The 22,169-nt window shown below is 41.3% G+C and overlaps 1 protein-coding gene across 2 annotated transcripts in view; it reads right to left on the reverse strand.

Annotated features, from left to right (window-relative positions):
* elavl2 (ELAV like neuron-specific RNA binding protein 2) overlaps window positions 1–22,169 on the reverse strand; it is a 57,434-nt gene that overhangs the window by 8,269 nt on the left and 26,996 nt on the right. For both annotated transcript variants that reach the window (XM_079594077.1, XM_079594078.1), the window contains exons 2-7: window positions 20,563–20,652; window positions 16,882–17,125; window positions 13,894–13,997; window positions 13,639–13,792; window positions 5,165–5,390; window positions 5,039–5,077 (exon numbers count right to left, since the gene is read on the reverse strand). In XM_079594077.1, the coding sequence (XP_079450203.1) occupies window positions 5,039–5,077; window positions 5,165–5,390; window positions 13,639–13,792; window positions 13,894–13,997; window positions 16,882–17,125; window positions 20,563–20,634 (839 nt within the window). In that variant the 5' untranslated portion in view covers window positions 20,635–20,652. The remainder of the gene's footprint in view (window positions 1–5,038; window positions 5,078–5,164; window positions 5,391–13,638; window positions 13,793–13,893; window positions 13,998–16,881; window positions 17,126–20,562; window positions 20,653–22,169) is intronic.

Raw genomic sequence — 22,169 nt, forward strand, 5'->3', positions numbered from 1 at the left:
CCTGCATATTGCCTTTCCAAACAAAAAGTGTCTTACAAAATTTAAATCAATCTATTGTTTAATGTGAACGATTAGCCCGGATGATTTTCAGATCATTTTAAAGTAAACACTTTAGCCGACAGCACCCATTAGTCAAAAGTATTGTGGGAATATGTGAAGTTGGTCGTTTGTGGTCTTATATCAGACAATTTAAGTTTTAGTTTTTTGAATAACCATGCATAAATAATATTCTCTCAAAAATGCAAACATGTACATACATGTTGCTCACATATTATGATAGACATGTTCGTGCTAAATAGAGTGTAATTACACCTTTGCCATTAATATGTTTATAAGCAACTGAAAAAAATACAAATATCAGGTCATGTCAAAACATCTCAAGGACCCCAAAAACACCTTAGACTCCAGAGGGTTAAATAACGCGCTAGGGTGCTCCAGTTTAACGGTAGCCATTCATTCAGCGCGCGCAGCTCAAACAGAAATGCACGACTAATAATAACGACGAATGATTTGGGACTGACATATTACATAACATGAGAACATTATTGTATTAAACCGTTGTGAGTGCATTGGGTTTAGTTGCCGTCTTCAGTGCGATGTTCAGGGAGAGGACGTCCACAGTCACATATTCTGCACGCATTTGAGGCAGCGTTGGTGACGCGTTGTATTGGTAGTAGGTAGTAATTATATTTGATTATTAAATAATTAATCGAAACATTTTACAATCCTACTAGCCCTTTATTTAGATTAAAAAAACATTCTCATTCATTTGGTGAGGAACATCGCGTTTTGAGCAGGATTTGCTGACCCTGTCACGCTGTTGGCCATGCCACTGCAGCAGACGCATATCGCAGTATTAAAGTGATAGTTCACTTTGAAATTAAATTCTGGTATGTTTTTAGCTTACTTGAAGTGCATCCAAGATGTAGGTGTCTTTGTCTCAGCAGTAGTTTCAATTTTGATATTTTTAGGTCAAACCGCTCTTATCTGTCAGTCATATAATGCAGGTCTATAGGCACTGTCTCTAATAGCATGCATAGAAAAGTCCAAATTTAAAAATTCCCCATCGTAAGTGCACATTGATGGCATAAGACACGAAACAAGTGGATTGTGTGATAAAACGAACAGTATTTATATAGTTTTTATCTCTTTTACACAACGACGTCCAAGTGATCTGTTTACACCGGATTTCTTCCCCGGAAACTAATCTAACCGCCTTCGATTGGACGTTGCATTTTTAAACTCAGCAGAAACGCGTGTGATTGGCTGTACGGCTCAACGTATGCCTTTGATTGACCTGGACAATGAAGCGAGTAGTGCGTCAAGATAGAAGGCTTACAAATTGGGAATAAGTGAAAACTCAACACTCCCGGATGAGTTTGCGCGAGCTTAGGCCATCAATGTGCACTTACGATGGGGAATCTTTAAATTTGGACTTTTCTCTGCATGCTTTTGGAGACAGTGCCTATATACCTGCATTATATGACTGACAGACAAGAACGGTTTGACCTAAAAATATCAAAATTGAAACTACTGCGGAGACAAAGACACCCACTTCTTGGAGGCACTTCAGGTAAGCTAAAACATACCAAAATTTAATTTCAAAGTGAACTATCCCTTTAACCCTAACGATTAATCGATGAATTGATCGTTAATTTAAACGACGATCGATCATGGGAATTTGTGAAAATTGAAATACCTAGTTGGTCAATTATTAACCAGAAAAGTATTTTTACCGCCGCCGTTCCCGCAGCGGTAAAATTGCGGGTGTGTATTTGCTGCCTTTGACCGCTAAGAGGCGCTACAATCGCAGACTTTGAAAAGTGTCAGTTTATTCTCTTTATTGCGTAATCTGCCGCCGCGCCGCGGCTCATTGAGAGTGATTGAAATGTGGTGGGCTAGCAGATATATTCAAGTGAAACGAATTCATAATCATAATACTGAAATTAAATTTAATAAATAATGAAAACATTTCAACAAAACATTGCAATAGAAAAATATTAGGCTACATCAATGAGGCTTTGTGAGAGCATAAGACGTAATATTGACAGCGGTCCGACGATAGCTCTGTGGTCAACGCAACAGCATGAGCTTCACGGAACTTCAAGCGATCAGAGATCAAATCTCATTGTAGCCAGCTGACAGAGTTTATGTTTTACCATTCTTGATGCTTAGATAGGTAACTGTTTATTAAAGTCAAGCGTTTTGTTTAATTATCAATGGCACATTACAACATAAATGTGCTGCATTCCAGTAGAGCCGCTGCACAGACGACAAAACTGATGAAGGAAGATTATCAGCCGATCGCGTCAGAAAATGAAAAGGATGAAGATAGTCTTTAATCTGCTAAATTATTGTTTTGTGAATCATTCACGAAATTGGAGATGACTGACATTGATACCCGCAATAGCAAAGGAAGATTTTTTTAAAAACAGAGCATTGATTGAACAAATCAGACAAAGACTGATTTTGTTGACTTGGCTACACAAAATAACAGACTAACTAAATAATAGGCTATTGCTTTCAATATAAAAACCAAATGAAAATGTAAAAGAACACTAAAATTCAGTTTGAAACCCCATGTAACATTTTAAGGTTTAAATAAAGTGTCGGGGGCAGTTTATTTATTTAAAACAGGGTTGCATAGAGTTAATTACCTAAGTAAGAAACACAATCTTATTCTTGCGACATTTTAAATTTGTATTGACAAAGAAATTGCAGCTAAATAAACAATTAAAACCGTAGCCTACAAAACGAAGCAACATAAATTAAGATCATGCGTTTGTCTTTGCCTCTCTCTCGTGCTGGATCTCTTTTATTTTAGTTTATTTAGTCTCCCTGCCCTGCACTCTCTCGAAATTAAACAAAAAATTTCAGGGTTGAAACCCATCATACAGCTGATAATACTGTAGTATGTCGCTTTGTGTCATCCATACAAATAACGACAAAAAAAACGTAACAAATAATTTAGCCTTGCTTCAAAGACACAGAATGCCTTGTTGAATTCACCGTACAATAAAACGAGGTGGATCACGAATAAAATAGCTCTGTATCTGCTGCTCATCGCATTCGTTTAGAAATGCAAGAAAGCGTTTCGTCAATAGTTCATGTTTAGATAATGCCAGATTGTTGACAAACACACTGCTCAAACATGTTAAAACTCTACAAAACCAGTTGAAACAAATGGATTGAACACTTCAACTGAAATTGTGTGTGAAACCCCTTTAAATACAATACATAAAACTACAATATTTATAATTTAATAGGATATAGGGCCTACATTTGGACACATTGAGAGAGTTATCCTTAAAAGTATTTTGCCTTTGCCTGGTCATCAGGCTCACTCTCGATATATGAAAGACAGAACATTAACACCTCCTGAACCCCCAACCCCCCACAGGCGATCTGAGTTTGAGACCGACTCAAAACAAAGAGAAGTCGCAATTAACACTTAATTCTAGACATTAGCATTAGGCTAGTAAAGTGTTGATAATGAAGGAATTTAATTATTTAGGCTACATGTAGTAATATTTCTGTCATAAAAGTTTATTACTGAACATTTAATTATTTCAATAATTGAAGAAATAAAACGCCTCGGTTTGGGCCAGCTTTTTTCAAGCAAAACTAAATACAATCTTCAAACGCATGTTCATTTGTTGTCATGAACAAAATGTTCAACTCAATGTTAAATTCCACGGGGATCTTTAGATCCTTACAACCAGGGTGCATGCGATTTGTGAATTATTATTATTTTGTTTATATAAATCTCGAACCACAGTGTTTCGTGGTGCTGCTGCTAAACTAAATAACATTTATAGAATAATTATGAACTTAAATGAAACAATATTGCAATATTTCGACAAATAAATTATCTGAACTGTTTTTACAATTTAATTCAGGGCGATTTAGCCTAGACTACATTTAATTATAGCGAGATTTTCACCCTTGTCCGTTCCTCATTGGGAAGCGCTCACATGATAGCTAAACATGTTTGAGATGATCCTCTGCACCTCTCGGTTTCATACGGATTACCTAATCAGATAACATTTATTAAATATTTAGACATTTAAAGGCTTTAGACATAGCCGATTTCTTATCGTGACTGAGCGGAGGCAAGTGGGCTTTCGGTTCATTTTTGTGACGCGCAGTTCCCGGAGACAGAGACGACAGATACACTGTTGTTAGCCTAATATAAATAAAAGTTTACAGTTTTGAACGATGTAGGCTACTCTACTCTGATCTGTATTACTAAACAACTACGGAGTAGCCTATTAGGGCCTAAGTTATTTTAGCTGTCTGTTATGAGAAAAATAAATCCAAATGAACGCGCCGCCGCGTCTGCCGAACACTAATTCAACATGCCAGAATAAAACCCGACTTTAGAACAATGGATAGGTGTGCCAAAATTCTTGATTATAAACTTCAATATTTCATTCAAAATAACCTCAAAACGCTTTGTGACATTTTGAAAAGCGGTGCATGCTGGAACCATGAACGTAACTGAAACTGGTTCTGATTTTATTGTTTGTCGTTTAAACGTGCCTGTGGCATATCTTTATTTTATAAATTTTAAATGGTCTATTGGTGAAGTAATTTATAGCATTGATTACTGTGGAGGGAGGGGGAATTAAAATATTTCAGCAGAAGCAGGGATGTTTAGACCAGAAGGAAATCCCTGTCCCCCCTGGCAAATCGCACCTTGATTAAAACCATGTTTTTACAAACTCTTTATATAGGCTAAATACATGTTTACAGTATTTATAAAGATATTGTTTTCACTGGTATTTTACATTATTATATCCAGAAATAATAAAATGTGACATACAGCAATGCAACTTTTGATTTGTTTCTCTTAAAGCAACTTTCCAGAAAAAAAAAGTTAGAAACCATAGTTACTTTTTGCCATGGTATAACCTGTGGTTATCATGATCTACAAATATGATACTATAAAAGTAGACTGAAAAGTCCCTGCCACAGTAAAATCACTAAAACATTGCTTTAATAGATTTCCCACAAGCAGCAGCACAAAGTAACATACCTCTTGACTCCATATGCCATGTTGAGCAGATTATCCAGCCTGAAACACATGCACACACATCAAATGAAATCACGCTCAAGTTAAAGTCAGCACCAGTGCAGTGAACCTGAACCAGTGTGCGGGTACCTGAATCTCTGAGCCTGCTGCGCCAGTGGTCCTGGGTATCGTCTGTTGGGCGACTGGTACAGGTGAGACAGCAGCGCCTGGCTACTTTTCTGACTGGGGTTGTTGGCAAATTTCACTGTGATTGGCTCGGTGGCACCTGGTGGTTTCTGTCCATTCAGACCTTTAATGGCCTCCTCCGCCTCAACGCGCCGGTCAAATCGGATGAAGCCCACACCTCTGGAAACGCCTGAACACCACAAAAAAGTACTGTAAATCGGATTAGACTAGGACCTGTCCTGTGACAAACAAATTTGGTCAATTGGTCAATTATAATTGCTGTACCATTGACTGAACAAAGAGAATTTGATTAACAGGGCAAGGAAACCGACACACCATGAAACATTGCAACTTAGCGATTCACTGATTTCGACAACTAAAAACATAATAACATAATTCAGGTGGTGTTTAATTAGCACTGCTTTGATGACGCACATGAACTGATAGACTCTTCCTCTTTACTTCTAGATATAGCATGACAAACCTAAATGAACATTAAATGGTTGTTAAAAAAAAATAACACTGTACAAGTTTCTCGGTTACTGGTGTATATTTCGGGGTTGTTCTGATGACACGAGACGGCATCTCAACCCCTCAGTGGCAGTTCAGGTTGTATCAGGAGGGACAACATCTGTTTCCTTTATCAGGGAACGAGGGTTTCGTCGAGAAGTTCCATTTCTGTCGATCACTTTCGAAGTTTCATCAAAATACAGAATAGAGGTCCTCTGCATGCCAACAGCAAGTGTAGCAACACTAACTAGCCCAGCGCAGTGGGGACTATCTAGGGGACCTCCTCAACCGCTAGAGGAAGGTCACTCAAGTCGTAGGCCTTTTCTGACTGTTTTTTATTTTATGGCAGAGTAAACCTGGCTGTTAACGTTAGGAAGCGTTTTCGTTCTCACTGAGAAAGGAACACTACGGAGACCACATCTATGGACCATAGGGAAGAGTCCCTGTGGTGGGCTACCCCTGACGAGGGGGATTACCAGCTTCACAGCGACTATTGACAGAGCTAGCTCCATCCAGGGGGAGGGCACTGGGTTCACAGAGAGAGAAACTAAACTAAACAGTAAAATAATACATCGTATGGGGTCACTGTTAAGGATCGTGTGCTACATACGGAGCACTAGCCAGATTACAATGGTTCACCTAAAAAGGGGCATACCACAAGTAATGGGCCTGGTAGTGAGTTCCTCTACCAGACTCATCTACTGCAATAGTGCTGAATGATGGAGAAGGGTGGCCTAGGGCAGGGGTCGGCAACAGACGCGCCCGCTGCCAGATTATTTTGATAGCGGCTGGTTCTGAAATAGATCTGTCATGACAGCAACAGTTAGTCACAATCACTTCCTCTTTAGTGATTTTGCCTTCAAAATAAAAGTACCAAAATAATGCTTCCCTGGCAATTTATATACGCCACTGCCACTGTGTTGTCCATCCGAACAAACATGTGCTTGCCCCCTGAATCAATAGTCAAAATAATACTCCTTATGGCTAGTAGCACGGCCAACAACTCGAGGCAAATGATGTGCCAGTGCTGTCGGAGTCCTGTCCAGGGTTCCTGAGGCTGTGTGCCCGTTGCATACAGCGCCCCAGCATGTCTCTGAGGTGTCTGTAGTAACAACACCATGCCTGGACACTCGTTCTAGGGGAACTCCTGCCCATAGAAATGCAAGGTCGACAGATCGGCGTGATTGCCAAGCTACGTGTTCCGTCATGGCCATCTCGGGACTCAAGCCTGACGTCAATGCTGAAGCGGTCTCATATGCATCAACCCCAGCAGCATGACCGCAGGAGGAAGCCATATGTCCCAGGAGCCTCTGAAAATACTTGGCACCACTGTTTTCTGTTCACTGTGGTCATGTAAACCGAGTCCAACTCCACACCGAGAATGCTCTACATGGAGGAGGGCTTGCTCTGTTCCCAGTTGACCCGAAGTCCCAATCTGGCTAGGTGCTCAAGGACCAGGTCCCTGTGTGCAAACAGCAACTCTTGCAAGTGAGCTAGGATTAGCCAGTCATCGACGTACTGGAGTATGCGAATGCCCACCTTCCTTAACAGGGCAAGGTCAGCCTCTGCGACCTTCGTGAAGATGCGAGGAGACAGGGACAGCCCAAATGGAAGGAACTTGTACTGATATGCTCGACCTTCAAAGGCAAACCCTAGCAAAAGTCTGTGCCGTGAAGGGATCAAAACATGAAATCACATGTCGCAAACCAACCTCCCCTGTTGAACACATGTGTTTGTGTGAGCATTTTGAACAGAAGCTTGTACAGGGCTTGATTCAAACCTTCCAGATCTAAGATTGGTTTCAACCCACCTCATTTCAATGGTATGATGAAGTAGGAGCTGTAAAACCACTTCATCTCGGCCAGAGGAACAGGATCTATCGCATCCTTCGCCATAAGGACAGTGATTACCACTCGAAGGACAGGATACTCATACTGAGGCGGACAGTACTCCACCGCACCTGGGCAGGAAACTGAAGAATTTGATCACGTAGCCGAACCAGATTGGTCTGATGGGTCAGCACGATGGGCTGGGCAACGCTAGCCATGCATCCAGACTCTGTACAAGAGGCACCAACGGAACAAACCTTGCTTCCAAGGTCCACTGTAAAGGCGGTTGGTGATGGTCAAGGAGGCTGGACCCGGCATGCCTGCGTCCACCGAGGTTCTGGTAGGATTGTGTTCGATGTCTGACCACCGCGAAGACGAGGGCCATGAACGTGTATGTGACCCAGGGAAAGAGAAAATAGCTCTCTTAATGACCATGTAGAATTCACTACCCCTTCCAATGGGAGTGAGGCTCACCCTGATCAAGGCGAATTAGTCCACAGCCTCTGCTTCCCTGGGTCGTCTGTCTCAGGAACGCTTCAACATCTTGCAGTGGTTCTTAGTATCCTGTCGATGGGCAGGCAGTGCTAGCTTCCAGCAACTAGACCTCTGAAGTCTGGCTGACGCTCCAGGCGGAGCTTTGGCTCTCAGGGGTATAGGAACCTGTGCCAAGGCAAGATGTGTTTTTTTCCTCAGTCTTCTTCACTGCCAAGATCTGCTGCTGGAAGTCCTCCACAAGGTTGAGCCATAGCAGGCACGCTCCTGGACCACTAACGGGAACATCGCCCGACCCAGGCCCTACACAAGCACTTTTGAAGCACGAAGGGCATAATTAGTGACCGAACGCAGTTCCTACATAAACTCCGGACTATCCTCGTGCAGATCTTTCAGTGCTTTGGCCTGATAGTCTTGCAGGATGGCCATAGCATGTGAGGCGACCTGGGCAGCAGCATTGCAAGCCCTTGCAGTGAGAGACTAGGTAAACTTGCATGCCTCGGAGGGGAGCCTTAGCCGATTCCACCAGGTGACAGTGTTTTTTGCGGGCATAAATACACAGCAATAGCACTCCACCTGGGGAACGTACGAGTACCCCCGTGCTGCCCCACCATCAAGGGTAGTGAGGACGGAGGAGCCTGCGAAGCATGTTCTGGCAGAGAAAGGTGCCTTCCATGACTTTGAGGTCTCCTCATGCACTTCAGTAAAAAAAAGGAACTGTGTTGCGCAACGTCACGCTCCGACCCCAGGTACCAATCATTCAGCCGCGAAAGCTCGGGACAGGGTGCCTAAGACTGCAACATCATGCTTAAAGGCAGCCGCACAGACGAGTCATCAGCGTCGGAAGGCATAAGCCCACCCTCCGATGCTGTGAGTGACACTATCTTCCTCTTGAGCCCAGAATGCGAAATTAATCTGAATATGTCAGAGGTGTTTGGGGCGACCCCTAGTGTTGAAAGTGACAACATTGAAAGTGACATACAGAAAACAAACTTTAATTTTGCTTTCGCTAATTCAGTAAAAAAAACTAAACATTTGGTAAACATTGGACAACTACAATCCAAATACATACACTGAAGAGCTAAAACATTATGACCAATCACAGGTGAAAGGATTAACGTTGATCATCTCCTAACAAAGTCACATATTAAGGACTGGGTAGATCAGATGGTAATCAAAACTATCAGTTATCGTAATCGTGTTGAATGCAAGAGAAATAGGCAGGAATAAAGATGTGAGCGACTTTTGACGAGGAGAAAATTGTTATGGCAAGGCGACTGGGTCAGAGTATCTTTGAAACTGTAACGCTTGTGGGTTGCTCCCAGTATTGCGTCTACTGTGGCACAATTTTAAAGTCGACATGAAATCAAAATTGACCCAATTTACTTTGTTAGCGCATATTACTAGTCTTGTGGTGAACAATTAATCCGTGCAAGTTAAAGACAAAAATTGTTTGCCTTGGGAATCTTTAATCAAAGTCTGAAAAGTTACTTCCTGTCTGGAATGGCGTTCCTTTTCTGATGACCTAGGTTTGACGGCTTGGGTTGAACACGCTTAACCACCACTCCCCTCAAACCGTTAGTCTGCTATGAGCAGAGATGGAGAGGAGGGGCGCTAAAGTAAAACTCTGCCCTTTGTTCAATATTCCGTTTCACTTGGAAATACGTCACAACACTGGAGAAAAGTAATTTGCGACCTCTGGTTCACGCAGACTTTAATGAAGGGTATGGGAGGAATGAGACAACACAGTGCATCGCATTCTGCTGCATATGAGGCTGCAGAGCCGCAGACCAATCAGAGCGCCTATGATGTCCTTTGTCCACCATCAAAAGCCCTTACAATGGGCACACAAGCGTTAGAACTAGACCTTGGTTCAGTGGAAGAAGTATGTCTAGTTCAATGTCTAGTTCTAGCGCAATTCTTTTACATCACGTTGACGGCCATGTACAGTGGGGAGAACAAGTATTTGATACGCTGCTACTCTTCAACTAGGTACTCTTCAACTGTGAGTAACGGAATCTAAAACAAAAATCCAGAAAATCACATTGTATGAGTAATTAATTTGCATTTTATTGCATGACATAAGTATTTGATACATTAGAAAAGCAGGACTTAATATTTGGTACAGAAACCTTTGTTTGCAATTATAGAGATCATACGTTTCCTGTAGTTCTTGACCAGGTTTGCACACACTGCAGCAGGGATTTTGGCCCACTCCTCCATACAGACCTTCTCCAGATCCTTCAGGTTCCGGGCTGTCGCTGGGCAATACGGACTTTCAGCTCCTCCAAAGATCTTCTATTGGGTTCAGGTCTGGAGACTGGCTAGGCCACTCCAGGACCTTGAGATGCTTCTTACGGAGCCACTCCTTAGTTGCCCTGGCTGTGTGTTTCGGGTCGTTGTCATGCTGGAAGACCCAGCCACGACCCATCTTCAATGCTCTTACTGAGGGAAGGAGGTTGTTGGCCAAGATCTTGCGATACCTGGCCCCATCCATCCTCCCCTCAATACGGTGCAGTCGTCCTGTCCCCTTTGCAGAAGAGCATACCCAAAGAATGATGTTTCCACCTCCATGCTTCACGGTCGGGATGGTGTTCTTGGGGTTGTACTCATCCTTCTTCCTCCAAACACGGCGAGTGGAGTTTAGACCGCTGCAGGATTTTAATCCAAGACGGCTTAGTGTGTTACTAATGGTTTTCTTTGAGACTGTGGTCGCAGCTCTCTTCAGGTCATTGACCAGGTCCTGCCGTGTAGTTCTGGGCTACAATTTTATCCCTGATGTCCTTACACAGCTCTCTGGTCTTGGCCATTGTGGAGAGGTTGGAGTCTGTTTGATTGAGTGTGTGGAGAGGTGTCTCTTATACAGGTAACGAGTTCAAACAGGTGCAGTTAATACAGGTAATGAGTGGAGAACAGGAGGGTTTCTTAAAGAAAAACTAACAGGTTTGTGAGAGCCGGAATTCTTACTGCTTGGTAGGTGATCAAATACTTATGTCATGCAATAAACAGTTCTGTCTCTCACAGTCGAAGTGTACCTATGATAAAAATTACAGACCTCTACATGCTTTGCAAGTAGGAAAACCTGCAAAATCGGCAGTGTATCAAATACTTGTTCTCCCCACTGTACGTGTGTGTGCCGTTTACCTGGGGGAAGTGACTGCACCAGGATTAGGGCTGGGACGGTATGGATTTTTTCTTACCGTGGTTGAAAAGCAAGAAATTCCTGCTGTATAGCGGTAAACCGCTTTAACTCGCGGCAGCAGCGCCTTGCATCAAAAAACGTTGGTGCGGATGGATGGTGAACGGATGATGAGTTTTGTGATGCGGTTGTGGATGAAATAATAGCCCATCCGCGCATCTCTAGAATGGAATCTATATTATGCGTTATGAAACATAGCGTTCCCCAACTCGCGAAAGGTCAGATTTTCTCCATCGTTTGATAAGGTTTGTTTAGGAAACCTTGAATCCATGAAAGACACATTCGACATAATCCATGTCACCAGAATCAGTGTCATTAGACACAACGTGCACACGTGCAGGCCAATGTTTTTTTGGGGGGGGTTTTGCGGTGATGACGGTGACAAGCTCAGACTGCGGTAGGAGTCACGTGACCGCGGTATTGCGGTAACTGTCCCAGGCCTAACCAGGATGCACTGTGGGACGACGCCAAGCCTTTGTATGGAGTGTGATGCTCTGGGCAATGTTCCGGCTATTCATGTGGATGTTAATTTGATACGTGCCACCTACGTCTTTCAGCAGGATAATGCGCACAATGTTCAGGGATGGTTTGAGATTGCCCTGGTCTCAAAATACCCCAGATCTTAATCCAATTGAGCATCCGTGGGATGTGCTGAACCAACTAGTTTGATCCACTGCGTCTTCATCTCACAACATATAGGATTTGGATCTGCTGCTACGCTAACGTCTTAGTGCCAGATACCAGAAGACACATTCAAGGGCTCTTGTAGAGTCCATGCCTTGGCGGGTCGGCGCTGTTTGACAGCATGCGGAGGACCAACAGCATATTAGGCAGGTGGTCATAATGTTTTGGCACAATGGTGTATATACATCAGAGATGGGGACTCGAGTTTGAGACTCGGACTTAAGTTGCACCCACAGTGACTTGAGACTCGTCCTCGAAAGACTTCAGACTCGACTCAGACTCGAGCTGCGGGACTCGTGATCAATGTTTATTTTTAGGAAACATCTGATGAGCTCGCTGTTATTCCCCTCCTTCCGTTATCTATAACCTGCCTACGTAACACATACTAAATAAGTATCTGCTGCGTGCGCCCACACATGTGGACAACAAACATGTCGACTAAAAGACTGCTTTAAAACTTTCACCTCAAACAGAAGGCACAAAGCCTTTCTTTAAAGTGAATTTCGTTTTGTATTAATTAATTTAATCAATGTTTCATCAACCAATTGCCTGGATTTAATAAAAAAGAATAAAGGGATAGTTCACTTTGAAATTAAATTTTGGTATGTTTTAGCTTACCTCAAGGGCATCCAAGATGTAGGTGTCTTTTTTTCCGCAGTAGTTTTAATTTTGATATTTTTAGGTCAAACCGTTAAATTTAATTTCAAAGTGAACTATCCCTTTAAGAAGTAAATATAGCAGACAATATAATCACGACACTGAGGCGCCTGCGCGTGAACTGGAGCGCATCTCATAAATTAACCGAAACTCAGCATATAAGGTAGGCTAGTCTACTTCACAGACCTGAAAAATATATCTATATTCAAATCAAATGTCTACTTTTAAACAGAACAATTCAAAACGAAAGAAAACAGACTGCTCTCTGCTTATCCATATAGCCTATGAAATGTGCATTTCTCTCTGGCGCATTCACTACTGCGAAGATCGCAAATCAGCATCGTCAACTTCATCTTTATTAATAAACAATTAAAATGTCTCATTGCTATATTTGACATATTCATAACCATTGCTTTTGCTGGTTCTTTGACAGCTTTTAGGTGCGTTACTGAACATGTAGCCTACCGAGTAAAATATGACTGAAAATGTATTAGTAATGCCGGCTTACACTAGCCTACTGCGTTACAGCAAAAAGTAATGTTACTGTAATGCATTACTTTTGTAATGCCTTACTCCCAACACTGCATATTACTTTGATCCTTATATATAGCTATGCAGTGTTCTAAGCAGTCTGGATGGGACACTGCACGTGATGCAACACTTATTTAACCACAAGAGACTTGAGACGGACTCTAGCTCAAAGACTTGAGACTTGACTCGGACTCTAGCTCAAAGACTTGAGACTTGACTCGGACTCTAGCTCAAAGACTTGAGACTTGACTCGGACTCTAGCTCAAAGACTTGAGACTTGACTCGGACTCTAGCTCAAAGACTTGAGACTTGACTCGGACTCTAGCTCAAAGACTTGAGACTTGACTTGGATCTAGCTCAAAGACTTGAGACTTGACTTGGACTCTAGCTCAGAGACTTGTGAGCATCTCTGAATTTTGATAGCAATATGACACTCTTGCGATTGCAACCATATTTTAAATGTGCTTTTTATTTGGCCAAACACAGCACACAGACGAGTGCATGACCCCAGCGTGACAAGGTCGGTCAAATCTTACCTGTGACCTGGTCCACGAGGATCCTGGAAGTAATGATGCGGCCATACTGCGAGAACAGCTGCTCTAGCTCTTTCTGGGTCATAGTTTTAGGAAGACCGCTCACGTACAGGTTAGCATCACGGATGGACGCAGAGCTCGGTCGAGCATACGACACCTGGACACAAACAAACTTAGTGTAGAGTCGTGTGACGGGCACACACCAACACACATGAGCAGTATATCTATGACAGCAGCCTCATATCAGACTGAACTAACCTTGATGGTCTTGGTCTGCAGTCGGAGTCCATTTAAAGTATTGATGGCTTTCTCTGCATCTTTGGGCTCCACATAGTTCACAAAGCCGTAACCCAGACTCTGACCTACACACACACCGAGGTGAGGATTTATAAGAATTGCAGTGTGTTATGGATCTGTCACAGAATCTAACACACAGGAAGTATGCTGTAATATGCACTGTGTGAGGTGAGCTGTAAAGCCTCCATATGAAAATCAAATCTTTCAAAATAAAACCAAATAAGAGAAGACCCAACCAATTCATCCCAGTGACTCAAATCTTTCGAATCCTTTAAAGTCTTCATTTACATGTTCAGAGACGTTTTCGGCAACAAATTAGTCTAAAATTATGATGGGAATTTAAATGATTCACTCACAAAAGATTTGTTTAAAAATACAGATGATTAGTGGTCTGACATTTTTTTTTGGCCATTTTTTTTTGGATTTCAGTTTGGCCAATAAATGTTGGAAGGGAGACTTATTTTGACAGTCGGAACATGTGCAGAGACTCAAAGGAACTCCAATGTTTTGCTTTCATTAGTTTATTGTCTGGTTAACAATTACATCTAAAAATATAAACAAATCCTGAAGAAAGTCAATGCAAATAGTCATATATCATCAACATTCAGTAAATGCTAGGGCTGTAAACGATTAATCGTGATTAATCGAATCCAAAATAAAAGTTTGTGTTTACATAATATATGTGTGTATAATTATTTTGTATATATAAATACACACACGCATGTATATATTTAAGAAAAATTTGTTATTTATATATCAAATAAAGTATTTATATATACAAAATAATTATACACAATATACACACATATATTACAGGGTATCTGCATATATTACAGGGTACCTGCACATTTTTTTAAAGTCAAATTTAAGGCTTTTTAATACCTTTTTAAGACCTGAAGAAATCAAAATGAATACCGTACATTAGGGGTGTGCAATATTAACAAAAATATATCTCAATATTTTCAAAGTTTTGTATTATTTGCCACCTTAAAGCTGCAGTCCGTCGTTTTTCCTCTTTGTCGCCATCTCTGTTCGAAATCTGCAATTGCAGTTATTCGCGGAATTATTAACTGTGCGTGGGTAGTAAATCGGCATGAAACAGCGCGGATGAACACAATGTATTGAGGAGAACCTGTCGCTGCCGCGTCGCTGTGGATACTGTACTGTCATCAGCAATGTCAGAGTATACCTTTTGAAAGTGTCAACATTAGAATTTTCATCGGTAAATGTCATCTGAACAAGTAACATTCACTTTTGTTCTGACCAAATTCGGGGGGTGGGGGGAAGCATTGCAGTAGCTATATCATGCTGATTAAATCTAACGATTGCTTATATCACGTCAAAACGTGAAAAATATATATTTTCTGTAGCCACTCTGAAGTCCGAAGTCTTTGGGTTTTACAACTGGTGAATCTCCAGTTGTCACTGGTGATTGTCGCTTTAAACTTTCGGGATCCGCCATACCAAGTGCTAAGCTAAATCTCCACCTCCATCATCCACACACGCTAGCCGGGACTCATTCTCTATGTGTACAGAAGTGACGTAATGACGCAAAGACATGCTCGAAATTCCCGCGGAAATCCACCAGTACCACTGGAATTAATTTAATTATTACAAGCTTACCGTTTTGAATCGAGGTAAGGCAAGCAGATCGTTTTGAACACTGGCTGGTTAAGTTTTTTTTTTCAAAAATGTCTTTTTTTATATTTTTAAACCCAAAAAAGTGCCGGACTGCAGCTTTAAATTGATTTCCAGGGGCATTTTCACCTAAATATGGAAATTATTTATAAACGTATTTAGAGGTATGCATCACCTTTTATGTCAAATTCTAACATTCAAATTAAATTCTATTAGAATAACACAGCACCACTGTCAAATTAAATAATTAAATTAAAATCCATCCTTGCAGTGCAGAGGTGACACAGAAGCGGCATCCGAACTGGCATTACTATATTTACACTTAATTTGCAATTGCATAAATAAAGCTATTCAATATTTAAATATGAAATGATTTATAATTTTAACATTTTAATTAAAGGGTACTTTAAATATGAAACTAAACCCGCCAGTAGGTGGCAGTAAGTCACTGTCTTAATAAGCGAGTTGTTGGAGTTTTATTCAACCGATTTGTTCAAACGGCCGATTCATTAATTGAATCAAATTATTTGTTCAAAACACGGATTTCAGTAAAAAAAAAAAAGAAAAAGAAAAAAAAAAGCTGTCTGTTGGACTACAGTTTCATTATGAAATTCTCGTCGGCGAAATAAAGGGGGAAACAAACAATATTGACAATATAAAAAGTGTAACACAATGTTAACTTTATTGTTAATTTAACTGTTGTATAAAATAAATACCACATTTGCAATTGTGCACAGGAAAAAAGCACTCTTGCTCGTGATATTCTAATATAACAACATAATATGATATAAATATAATAAGACAAAAACTCATTTGGGGACATACCTATAACTGCACTGACACATCACACAGTGAAAGCATGAGAGAAATTTTTTTTAAGACCTTTCATAGGTAAAAATAAGACCTTTCATAAGTAAAAATAAGACTAAGACTTTTTTATGGCCTTAAATTTTAAAAATCGAATTTACGACTTTTTAAGGATCCGCGGGGACCCTGTATTATGAAAACACAAACTTTTATTTTGGATTCGATTAATCGCGATTAATCGTTTACAGCCCTAGTAAATGCGCATCTATCGTTTACATTTTCAAGTCTTTGAACATCTGATAGATATTTAATTCCATGAACCTCACAAACTTTAGTGATTCCAGTTAGATTAGATTAAAGTGTGCATTTGTAGCCTGCCTAACACAACTAGTACTCTCTGATTGTCCATCCATGCGAATTAGAACTTTAAATCCTTGATTATAAACTACGCTGTGCTATATCCAGTTGAAAAATCAGAAAATTATTAGAGATAGCCGCAAGTACCAGTGATTTTGTCTCGCACAAGTTTGCACGACTCGATCTCCCCGATGCTGCCGAACAGACTCTTGAGCTCTTCCTGTGTCATGTTCTGCGGGAGGTAGTTCACAATCAGATTGGTTTTACTGTCCTCGGTGTCGTTGGGCATCTCCACAGGTGCCGTGCAGTTGTTGGAGACACTGTTGGGGCCGTTGCTGGTGGGACAGCTCGGCCCATTGGACAGCTGAGTCTCCATGGCTGCAATCACCTGCTATAGAGGCGCAAACACACACTGAGTGAGTGAAGAAAACAGGAAAATTACAAATGAGAGGCTGTTTAGGGTAACTTGTCACTTGCAATAGCTGTCAAACCATGTTTTGTTACAAAATGCATAAATTGTGTTTGGTGTCATGGACATCAGACCTGGCATCATGCCATCTTCATTTGTCATATTTGAATATAGGAGAGCATGTCACGTGACTTTTGGGGATCGATCACTCTTGGCAGTTTAGCCTGCAGTTTTTCCCACGGCCACACAGACTAATTTTTGTGGCGGTGCGCCACAGAATCAACACCGGCCGCCACATATTAGGGATGCACGATATTGACAAAATGTGATATTGCGATATCGATAATGAATATTGCGATATCGATATTAATTTCGATATTTCAATTCCGATCACTCAAACCACTTCTGGAGGAGGTCTGGGCCGCATTCCAGACGAAACTGGACGAGTGTAAATGCATCTGGTTGATGAAACCACATGTACATTTTACTCCAAACAAAAATGCTAAAAATGTACTGTGTGAGAGCGTGTTATAGGCTATATGTCGTGTTATAGAACTATAACCGAAGCTGAGCATCGATTCATCAAGCCAACGTGCAAACTATCGCAAATCAAAGTGAAAGTAAGTCGCAGACGCTTAACACATTATACAAAGGTTTCGTTCATTGTTTATTATACCATGGTCTGGGTGAATACTCGATTCTGATTGGCTGGAGGGTGTCCGTTAAAAAGTGATAGAGGACACCTAAATAAACTGTCAGGCGTAACCAAGGAAACCAAGTTATTGTTTGTAACTTGTAACTTTAGATTTCGATTGTAAAACTAATTAAAATATAAACTAATGTTTTAAAAATGTGTTATTTGGCAAGTGGCCATGGTATAAGCGGGTTAATGCCCTTCGAGGTGTCCATTGTCAGGTTTTAATGGACTTCGGCGGAGACTCCGCTGCGCGTCGGCCGGTTCACTCCTCGCAAGTCGTCCATTAAAACCTGACAATGGACACCTCGTCGGGCATTAACCCTTACATCATCTTCATTAAAAGTAAAGAAATTAAATGATCTTACCAGGGCTGTTGCCGTTCTCTCTTATTGCGGTCTTTGATTTCAACATTTTAGCTGACGATAAATAAACAGCAGCTCATAACTGTTGCTTTCGGTGACGTGGACATTAAATCTGCATATAGCGCGGGAATTGAAGATATGATTTATATCCGTTTTGCAAAAACACATTTATGTGACCAGGTGTACATGGAATCGTTTTGATAAATCAGAGAGCTATCCGATCTGAGAAAACACATGAAGCGGCCTGATGTTTATACTTGTGCGCTGGTGTGTGTGTCGAGCCGGCAAGTGTGTGTGTGTGGGGACTGTGTGGTAGAGCGAGGGAGAAGTGAGAGAGTGACGGCGATTAGCTTTGGAGCGAGTAGCGACTAGAGTCATATTGAGAGATACAAAGTGTCTTCTTTCTGACCACTGTGGGAAATCTGTAGCATGAAAAGTTAGCCCTCTCCTTGATTGCATGTTGTTTATGGAGAAGGGGAACCGGGAAATGAGTCGGGGGAAATGCAACGCTACCAAGCGACGTGTATTTTTCGAGAGGTGCATGTCAGACGCATCATAAACAAAATATCGCAAAATGATCGTGAGATTTTCGATATAATATCGCGCAACGTGATATCGCGATAATGATATTGATTCGATATATCGTGCACCCCTACCACATATTGCGTTTTTGGGCGGCCGCCAAAGCTATTTTTTATCCCGCCAGAGACTCCTTCTGAGGGTAATCCGTGTGGTTTTGTCGTAAAAACATACATATTTTAAAACTTTATAAATTAAATTATCTGGCTTCCGGCAACGGTCGACGCGCGTTCACAGGTGATGGAAGTCGGCGATTGACGTAGGACGTAGCGTAGGAACCGCCGTGACGTAGAACGAACGTGCCAGCGCAGCCAGAGAGCAGAGCAAAACAAACGGTTCCTACGCTACGTCCTACGCCGACTTCCATCACCCGTGAACGCGCGTCGACCGTTGCCGGAAGCCAGATAATTTCATTTATAAAGTTTTAAATATGTATATTTTTACGACAAAACCGCACGGATTACCCTCAGAAGGCCTTCGTTTATCCCCCTGGAGCCGGATGGATTACTTTTGTGAAGGATGTATGCACATTTGTGGGACTTGAAGGAGGTGGACCCCATAGCTTCACATTATATCCACTGAAAGGTCTAAGAAATTTTCTAAAATAACTGAAAATGTGTTCGTCTAAAAAAAGATTGACATATGCAGAGTGTTGGGGAAATGCATTACAAGTAACTTGAGTTACATAATCAGATTACTTTTTCAAGTAACTAGTAAAGTAACGCATTACTTTTAAAATTTACAACAAAATATCTGAGTTACTTTTTCAAATAAGTAACACAAGTTACTTTGTTTTCCCATTTATTGACTGACAGCTCTCCTGTCCTCATGTTGAGACAAATCAAAGTGCAGAGGCGTGTGTGTGTGTGTGTGTGTGTGTGTGTGTGTGTGTACATGATGTTTATTGTAGTTCTAGACTAAAAGTGAGCATTTACTCATCTCGCTTGCACAAAAAAATATTCAATATTCCTCAAAATGAATAAAATCAGTGAAATGCAGAATCAGAATACTATGCAAACCTCCAATAACTTAATGTGTTGAATAAAACATAATTTTTATGCATTTAATCTCACTTTATTGACCAATGTACTTGCTTCTGACCTTCGATGATGCAGTTAAGCAAACATGACTTTAGATAGATAGGTTTGCTTTCCTCTACTGTACACATGTCCTTCGGCCTGAGGATTATTATTAATTCACTTTTAGTGTGAAAGGGTCTTTACATTTGCCCAAAAATATAACTTTTGTGTTATAAAAAAACAAGCCCAGCCCAGGTGGGAAAAAAGTAACGCAAAAGTAACGTAACGTAACGCATTACTTTTCTAAAAAAGTAACTAAGTAATGCAATTAGTTACTTTTTAAGGGAGTAACGCAATATTGTAATGCATTACTTTTCAAAGTAACTTTCCCCAACACTGCATATGCATCTCGAACGGCTTGAGGGTGAGTAATGCATGGGTTAAATATCATTTTTGGCCGAACTATCCCTTTAAGTGTGGTTAACAAGTTTCCATTGTCGCATCCCTATTTAGTACCCTATTTGTGGAAAAGTGGCAAAAAAACACAAACAAACGAAAGGAAAGAATTCATGCAGATCAGAATCACGTTCTACAACCTAAAAGAAATAAGACACTACACCCTACAAACAAAAATGACTTCTTTGAACACAATCAAATGATTTTAGATGCAGTTGTCCAAAGATAAACAGCCAAAAATCAGCACAGCCCACAATAACACTGGACTGACAGTGATGAAAGAAAAAAGAAAAAAGTCCCACCAACCCCAGTCCACGGCTCGGCTGCCCACGAGCCACTTCTCAGAAGAGAAGCCACATCACACAGCCTGACTGCCATGATGGCGGGAGAGGACGTCTGCAAACAAGAGCACATCAGAGTCAGTCACGTACACATGCACACTGCAACATTAGCTCCCTACTTTGCTCACTTTGTACCTGCAATGCTTCAGCACAAAAATGTTTAGTAATGTTAGTGTCACAATACATCATTATGAGCATAAGCAGCCACTGAAAACTGATTTTCATTAAGACATGAAGCGTGCACAAATCAGGCCATAATTAATCCTATTATGGCAAAGGCATCATGATATTACCATCTGCATTAGGGGCGTACACACATTTTTAGTAGGACATAGCCTATTAAAGATCAGAGGTGGACAGTAACAAAGTACATTTACTTGAGTACTGTTCTCAAGTACACTTTTTGAGTATCTGTACTTTACTTGAGTATAACTTTTTCTGGAAGCTTTTTACTTTAACTTCTCTACATTTGAAAGACAAATATTGTACTTTTTACTCCACTACATTTCTGTCAAGATACTGTTACGCTTAAACGTGCTGCGTAACACGGGAATGAACCTCATTGGTTCTTGCAGAAGCTCAAACGTGATGCGTAACACGAGAATGAACCTCATTGGTTCTCGCTGAAGCTCAAACGTGATGCGTAACACGGGAATGAACCTCATTGGTTCTCGCTGAAGCTCAAACGTGATGCGTAACACGAGAATGAACCTCATTGGTTCTCGCTGAAGCTCAAACGTGCTGCGTAACACGGGAATGAACGTCATTGGTTCTCGCTGAAGCTCAAACGTGCTGCGTAACACGAGAATAAACCTCATTGGTTCTCGCTGAAGCTCAAACGTGATGCGTAACACGAGAATGAACCTCATTGGTTCTTGCTGAAGCTCAAACGTGCTATGTAACACAAGAATGAACCTCATTGGTTCTTGAGAAGCTCAAACGTGATGCGTAACACGGGAATGAACGTCATTGGTTCTTGCAGAAGCTCAAACGTGCTATGTAACACAAGAATGAACCTCATTGGTTCTTGAGAAGCTCAAACGTGATGCGTAACACGGGAATGAACGTCATTGGTTCTCGCTGAAGCTCAAACGTGCTGCGTAACACGAGAATAAACCTCATTGGTTCTCGCTGAAGCTCAAACGTGATGCGTAACACGAGAATGAACCTCATTGGTTCTTGCTGAAGCTCAAACGTGATGCGTAACACGGGAATGAACGTCATTGGTTCTTGCTGAAGCTCAAACGTGATGCGTAACACGAGAATAAACCTCATTGGTTCTCGCTGAAGCTCAAACGTGATGCGTAACACGAGAATGAACCTCATTGGTTCTTGAGAAGCTCAAACGTGATGCGTAACACGGGAATAAACCTCATTGGTTCTCGCTGAAGCTCAAACGTGATGCGTAACACGAGAATGAACCTCATTGGTTCTTGCAGAAGCTCAAACGTGATGCGCAACACGGGAATGAACCTCATTGGTTCTCGCTGAAGCTCAAACGTGATGCGTAACACGAGAATGAACCTCATTGGTTCTTGAGAAGCTCAAACGTGATGCGTAACACGGGAATAA

This window comes from Phoxinus phoxinus, assembly GCF_949152265.1.
Source record: "Phoxinus phoxinus genome assembly, chromosome: 20".
NCBI lineage: Eukaryota > Metazoa > Chordata > Actinopteri > Cypriniformes > Leuciscidae > Phoxinus > Phoxinus phoxinus.